The sequence below is a fragment of the Manacus candei genome, unplaced genomic scaffold, assembly GCF_025592945.1.
Source record: "Manacus candei isolate 608988 ecotype Guabito, Panama unplaced genomic scaffold, ASM2559294v1 h1tg000069l, whole genome shotgun sequence".
Lineage (NCBI taxonomy): Eukaryota > Metazoa > Chordata > Aves > Passeriformes > Pipridae > Manacus > Manacus candei.
Genome location: NW_026138117.1, coordinates 830001 through 837634, shown reverse-complemented (window position 1 = coordinate 837634; position 7634 = coordinate 830001). Strand labels below are relative to the sequence as shown.

Sequence of the window (7634 nt, the reverse complement as noted above, 5' to 3'; positions counted from 1 at the left end):
CTCTCCGCCTCCCGCCGCTCCCTGCCGCCCGCTGGGACGGGACGGGCCTGTCATCCCTCGCAGGGATCCTCGGTGCGCGGAGCGCGCAGTGGGGCCGTGCGCGCCCGCAGGGCTGCCCGCACAGCCGCGCCCTCTGCCGCCTGCCCCGCGGCTCTCCGCGGCGTGGGGCGGCGACCAGTCCCCCGAAGGGTTCAGATTTGCACCGCTTCTTCTTCTTCCTTTTTTTTTTTTTTAATCTTTTTCCCCCTTATTTGTTTTTCTTCTTTCCCTGTTTCCTCTCCCTTTCCGGTGCTTTGTTTTGCTTCTCGCTTTCGGAGTGAGTCAGAGGCAAGCTCCCCCCGGCTGCAAGGCTCCCCCAGGGTGGCCTCCCTGCTGCCGTCGAGGGCGGCCAGCGGCGGTGGCCCGCGGGCCACGGCGCAACTTGCGCGCCCGGTGGCTGCCCCGCGCCGAGCTGCGCCCCGAGGGTTGCGGAAAGCGGGGGGCAACCAGCCTTTCCCTCCAGGCGGCTCCGCGCTGCCGGGAAGCAGGAGGGAGGCTTGGAGGGGGGAACAGGCAACAGAGCTTTTTTTCCCTCTGTCTGAGGAGGCTTGAATTTGTCTGAGGAGGCTTGGATTTCTGCCCCTGTCCTCGGAGGCAGGAGCCCTGGCGTTGGCAGGCGGGGCCCGGGGGTCTCCGGGAGAAGCGCGGCCCCGCGCTCGCGTGGGCTGCAGGCGTGGGGCTGGGCACAGGGGGGAGCTGCGGGGAGGAGAACGGGACGGGGGCGAGGGGGAGGAAAGGGGAGATCCGGCGGACTTGGTGCAAACTCCGGCAGCTCGAGGAAGCCGAAGCACACCGTGCCACTGCGGGGCTGGGGACGCAGAGTCAGTAAATATTTATCCTTGTTTGCTGCTTGCTGCGAGGGCGGCAGAGGGAGGCTGGGCATGGTGGGGATCGGTGCTGGTCGACCCGAGGGCTGGGGAAAGTTTCCACGGCGGCGGCTCAGCCCCGGTACGGCGCCTCTCCCACGCGGGAGCGGTGCCCGTGCCCCCGCGTGTCCGTGACATCCTCGTACCACGCCACCAGCGTGTGCAACAAACCACCACGAGCCCTTATACACGCAAACTGCATGACAGAGTCACAAGCAGCGTGTCGTCCCGGGATTTTTCCTCAGCCATACGTTACTTCTCCATCTATCCTTTGCTTCTATTATTTATGTGGTGCCGTGTGATATACATTAGAGCCTCGGATTTGATTGGCGTTTGCGATGACAAGACCTGTTTGTTAAGTTCTAAGGCTTCCTCGGCTCCCTCACTTGTTAAACGAACTCTGGTGGAAGGATGCCACCGAGACACAACAATATAATAAATGTCAGGGATATCCGCAGTGCCGAGATCAAATGATCAATCCTTGTCCTCTAGATAATCATTTTAAATTCGCACAGGGGGAGATTGATTTTTTTTTAAGCCCTTTATTAATTGCTTCCTCGATTATTATTTTTTCCACTCCTCCTGTGGAGGTGTTAACTCTGGTGCTGGGGGCACCTTTGGATTAATTAAACGTATTTTTAGTGTTTTAATGTTCTGCTAATTTTCAGAGCAGTCCCACACTCCCCCGGAAAAGAAACAATGGCCCCTTGCTCCAACAAGGAGCCTGCTTTGGTTGCGATTCAGAGCAGAGGGTGGCGTGATGATGGGCTCTGATTATCTCAAACTCGAGGAGAGAGGGAACAAGAAGGACGTAAAAAGCCTAATGACCAGAAGACAAAATTCCACCAAATACCGAATAACCCTTCTCGTTAAAGCCCGAGGAGAGGAAATAGAAATAAATAGCTGGAAAGTCGACTCCGCGTGGGGATCAAAAGGTGCGGAGAGGCGCTGGAAATGCCGGCGCTGTTATCTGGAGACGAATTTCAGGCAGCTATTCGAGCACACAGAATAATAATTATTCCAGGAGTACAACAGAAATAACTGCAGCCTACCAAGAACAAAGTGGGGAAATTATTACCAGTTCTATCTTAAATCCAGCAGGGTATGTTTCGTTGGGAAAAAAAAAAAAAGAACGGCTTAGTGCTATATTTGTCGTGTAAAAACTCCCATGTTAACAAATTACCCTTCTGCTGCATGCAACTGGATAACGCTACATCCAAATGAACATTTTAGATTTTAATTTTCCCCTACAGTATCTTCAGATAACATAATAACAGTAAACAAGAAAACAGATCCTGCAGTGTTTACACGCATCTGGAGAGAGCCCCTACCTATGGATACCCCCCACCCCTCCGGCTAAGCAACCCCCTCCAAATCCTCCGAACGCACCGACACGGATCTCCGAGGCACCTCGCAACTAGTTTAGCTGCAGCACACGTCCCCTTCCGCGCACCCACTCACCCACCCTCAGCCAGAACAGGCAGCACTTTTAAAACAGCATTTTTGTTTCGCCGGTTATCTTAACCATTTAATTAAGAGAAATTAGCTAAATAGCAAATCAGGTAAAATTTCCAATGATTACAACAAATGCACGTCTCCGGCGTTTTATTCATTACCTTTTTTATTGAACACTCATTTTCTTTTCCTCTTGACAGCGATACATTTAATTGCAGGAGCACAGTTATTTGATTAGCTATGGGTCCGTTTTTACTCACAGTGTTGCCACGCACAGGATGTCCTTACAATCAATTAAGTCTTCCTCGACTTTCATTTCTGCAACCCATTTACAGAATGCAGATACCTATTTTCATGTTTTCCTCTTCCCCCCTCCCTCGCTTTTATTCCTCTCTCCCCCTCTCTCTCTCCCCCTCTTTTCCGCTGCTGCCTCTTTGCCTCCCTAAATCAAGGTGCAAAGATGCCAAAGAGTGATGAAATGAAAAGAAAGCCAATTGCTGGACTGAGGTGGGGGAGATAGCTGCTCGGAGTCCGCCTGCGACTATGGAGCAGTCAGTAATTGCTGGAGACAGGGAGAGCTGGGGGTTGGGCTGAGGTAGCCATGTATAAATAGTGTGATCTCAAATTGAAAGGCATAAATAACAGCAGGAGTGATCTAACCCTATACAGCCCATCTTCTACGTGCAAAAACAGCGTGCAGAGGACGGCCACATCTCCGATTGAAAACAAGTGGATCTCTGTGGATAAGATCATCGGGCAGCCATGGAAGAACTTACGGCTTTTGTATCCAAATCTTTTGACCAGAAAAGCAAAGAGAGCAGCAGCGGCAGTGGCAGCAGCAAGAAGGAGACGATCACGTACAGGGAAGTTTTGGAGAGTGGGTTGGCTCGCTCTAGGGAGCTTGGAAACTCTGACTCTAACCTACAGGACATGACCGAGACCAGCAACCATTGCCCGGTGCATCTTTTCAAAGACCATGTAGAGAGCGACAAGGACAAACTGAAGGAGTTCAACACGGGCAGGACGGCGGAAGGTAAGAGCGGGGCTGAGAGCCCTCGGCCCCGTGATTCCCGCCGGCAGCCCTGACCCCCTTCCCGGTCGTTCCTGGCTTTCCACAGCGGGGGCGAATCGGTCACCGCGACCCCGGTCCCAGCCCCGGCGGGACGAGTGGGATCGCCTCCTGCATCCTGCCTCCCTCCTCCGGTCACCTCCCTCCCGCGGCGGCGGGAACATACGCTTAGAAACACGTACTCCTGCATGCATAACGTGAGCGTATGCCGTGAAAAATAAGTAGCCATGAAAAATAAGTCACAACTTCGGTCCTGCCCCCCGCCAGCCCCCGTTCACATCCGAAATCGATCCGGTGCGTTAGGCGTTCACTCGCCTCGGGGAAGGGGGCAGCGCAGGACGTCAGACGTTTTTGTCTATCTGTATATTTTTGTACGAGGAAACCTTGTCCGGGGAGTTTTAATGCCTTAGGAGACCTGTTCTTCCTGCTTTTGGGCCGTCGGGATGCTGTTGCTGCTTTTAGGAGAAAGAGGGACGTAGAGAGGCTCTCCCTGAACATTTTGTCTTGTGTCGGTCAGCATATCCTACTCAAAGGCTCCGGCTGGAGAGGCGAAGGAAGAGAGGAGCCTGACTGTGGGGCAGCTGCCCGGGCCCGGTGATACAGAGCATCCCTGCGCCGAGAGCCACCATCGGGCCCGGCTGCCAAGGCCCTCGGTCCCCTGCCTCTCTTCTCACCTGTGCCAAAGCAGCACTGCACCCCAGAGGCAAAACGCCATTCCTTCTCTTAGCGAAAAGAAAATTAAATTAAAAATATATATTTTTAAAGGAAGCCAGCTAAAAATCCCGCACAGGCTCGCAGGAGAAGGGGAGAATAAGAAGGAGAGGGGATTAGAAAGTTGAGAAAGTGTCTCTAGGCAAGTTAGACAGGTGGACCTGCCTGGGGAGCTACTGGCTACTTTGGGGTAATAAAACCCGGTTAATAGGTTGGGGAACAACAACCAGCCTTTCAGCTGTTTCCTACTGTTTGATCTTGTTTAATATAACATTGGGCGATTTAATTTACAGCCCAAACGTTTATTTAATATCCTATTCTTTTCTACCTCCCTCCCTAAACAGAGGAATGAGGTACAATCACATATTCGAGTACCCGTATTTCTGCAAAAGCCAGTACCACTCAGCACTGCTTATTTTTCTTCTCTGATCGAGAGACTGTAAAACGAGAGTGTTCAGTTTAGAGGAATCATTTGCGCAGGAGATGATTTTAAAAAATGAAAGCAGGGCATGCTTCAGGAAGAAAAAATAGAATGGGAACGAACAACAAAAAAAAAGCGCCCCTCTTTCCCCCTTGAATCGAAATTCTGGCTTGTATGTTTAGCTAATCTAATCTACGGAGAGGGACTGGGGGTGGGGATGGAAGGGAGGAGTTGGAAAGAGCTGAGATGCTTGTGACAGTTTAAATTCATACCAGGTTTCAGTCTAATTTCAACTGATTCTGGCGTGTGATTTCAGTCCCACCGATATGATAGTTAATATTTTATACCTATCACGGACATGCTGTAGCCTCGGAAAAGAGACAGCTTTTGAACGCGCCTGATTTCCCCTAGACATTTCCTGGGTTAGCACCCTCGTCTTTTCATAGGGATTCCCCTTACAGGAGAAGTGCGAACAAAACGCCATTAAAACCAACCAGCGAACACCCCTTTCACCGGAGGCCAGATCCTACCCAAAATTTTGTGCAGCCCGGAGGAACGATCACGGCCAGGGACAGTTTTCATTTTGGAAGTGAAAACGAGTGCTTCCTCTTGGGTCTGGTCTTACTTAAGCCCAGATGCAGTTCAGGATGCTCTATTACGTTTAATTAATTTACGATCTGCAGTTTATCATTTGCATTTTGGGATGCCCCTAAGTATATAGGTTAATATATGTGCATGCATACATTTTTATGTGTATACAAATATATATGTGTATATAACACATGTGTATTTGTTGAGAGAAAACGGATTTAATTCGGCATCGCGGATGCGACTACCCCCCCAGCTCCACACCACCCAGAAGTAAAGGCACGACAAAAGAGGTAGTGAGAGCAGGCTCGTCCCGGGACTGCCGGTACCTGCGCTGGATGCGTACCCGACGGGGCGCCCCAGGCAGGCAGGGGATCCCGGGGAACCGGTTCAGCCTATAGCAGGGTCCGTTGCTCTTCCTCTTTTCTTCAGCCGGATTTAAAGGACGGACAGTTCCCTAGGGCTCCTGGAATGAAGGAAAGAGGGGAAAAAAATTAGGAAATAATTTGCCAAAGCAAAAGAAATCCTCTTCCCCTAGACAAAAAAGGGGTACTGTTACACCCGCTGCCCCCCTAGCCCTCCTCTCCTCTGCTCGGGACAATCATGCACAGCGGCCGCCTCCGGTCGCAAACTCTCCCCGAGCCCCGCTGGACTCCATGAAGGCTGAGAGGGTTCCTGCTCTTTTGGAGAGGCTGGGGGTCACCTACGGCCCTTGATTGTGCTGCTCCGTGCAGGGCCGAGCAGGGGTTTCGAGCCGCTGGCAAGTATTTTGGGGTAAGGAGGGGTGATGAGAGGGAGATGGACGGACGGCCTCCGGCCCAAGAAAAGTTTATTTAACGAGGCGAATACTTTCACCATGGCTTTACCGCGACAGCAGTGGGGAGCTTCTTGCATAACCCTCTTTACCTTGGGAAAAAACGTCGACGGAGAAGCCCTCTTCCCCCGCCTCTTCCCACCGCCTGGAGGTATCAGGGCGCCGGCGGTTTTCCTACCAACCCCTTCCCCGAACTGCCCGTGCCAACCGGCGGCGCGGCTTCCTTCTAACCCTGGAAAGAAAATAAAATTATAGTTATCTCTATATTTTTTCTGAAGTGCTTCAGACGTGCAAGGCAGCGCGGCTCCCTTCCTCCCTCCGGCCCTCGGGTGAGGTGCCCCCCTGCCCAGCGCGGAGCCTGCAGCGGGCTCAGCCTGGCCTGGGGACCCCCAGCTCTGTCCCCAGCCCCTCTCGCCGCCCCGGGGCCGGCCCAGGGACCCCCACCCGCTCGTCGGTTGTCCCCGTAGGTTGTGCTAAGTTTGGGGACGAAGAGAGGGGAGGAGGGAAACCCTGTGTCAGAGAACTTCGGAGAGGTGTGAGGGGAGGTTCAATGTCGTTTTCCCCTTCTCCCTCCCGGCAGGTATCTACGAGTGCAAAGAGAAGAGGGAAGATGTGAAGTCAGAAGATGAAGATGGACAGACCAAGCTTAAACAAAGGAGAAGTAGAACCAATTTCACACTAGAGCAGCTGAATGAACTGGAAAGACTTTTTGATGAGACTCACTATCCGGATGCCTTCATGAGGGAGGAACTAAGCCAGAGGCTGGGTCTCTCTGAAGCTAGGGTTCAGGTAAGAGAAAGGCTCTGTTCCTGGAAATGTCCTCACCTCACTTCCTAACTGCCAGAAGACCCTAGCACAGTGCCCCGCTTCATGCAAAGCAGGGAGGTGAAGGCAGAGGCGACGTGTGACGGGGGAAGCTGTTTGCAACTCCTCTGTACCTGTTCTGCCAAACAGTAATTCTGCTCAGGGTATATCTGCCCGTGCCTTGAGTTTCCTAGGAAGTTGGTTTAACTTTCTTTTTTTTTTTTTTTTTTTTTTTGGGGGGGGGGGGGGGCGGCGTGGGGAGGTTATGGTCATTGGGTGGTGATAGTGTTGACAAGTCTCTGATAACTGAACAACTGCACTTTTTAAAATTATTTTTTTCCCTTGCAAACGTGCCATTAACTCTCCTTTAATCCTCACTTTCTTCCCTGCTTTTTATTTTATGGGGTCGTTATGAAAAAAAAAAAAAAGGCCCAGAAAACAATCGCCGTGAATAAGGCTAGACGGTTTGGGTGCTGAGGGACGGGATTAGCCAGAGCCGGTGGAAAGGTGCCCGCTCTGATTCGCGCAGCAAGCCTATGAATGCATGGCACCCCATCTGGTGGAGGTTCCCCCTGTCCCTCCCATCCCGCTTCAGAGACAGCTAAATGCCAATTAGACTTCGAAATCTTGAAAATAGATCCGGGTGCTGCAGTTCTGGGGCCACCAGAGCCGTCTGTTTGGGTGGCTACACATCGATTATTTTAAATTCCATTTTCAGTTTGATGCAGAGGAAAAATACCGCCTCTTCCCCCAGTCCAACTAGGGAATGCTTCCACAAAACAGATGTACAGATATTATATTAAAAAAACCCAAACTCCCCCCCCTAAAAAAAACCAATCTAGAAATAATTAGTAAGATCAACCTGTG

At 51.8% G+C, this 7634-nt stretch overlaps 1 protein-coding gene across 2 annotated transcripts in view; it reads left to right on the top strand.

The window, feature by feature from the left end:
* Positions 1-2948: 2948 nt before the first annotated feature.
* SHOX (short stature homeobox) overlaps positions 2949-7634 on the top strand; it is a 10899-nt gene continuing 6213 nt past the window's right edge. Inside the window, exons 1-2 of one of the 2 annotated variants that reach the window (XM_051806993.1) lie at positions 2949-3393; positions 6544-6752. In XM_051806993.1, the coding sequence (XP_051662953.1) occupies positions 3123-3393; positions 6544-6752 (480 nt within the window). In that variant the 5' untranslated portion in view covers positions 2949-3122. The remainder of the gene's footprint in view (positions 3394-6543; positions 6753-7634) is intronic. The other variant, XM_051806994.1, reaches the window with a different exon arrangement.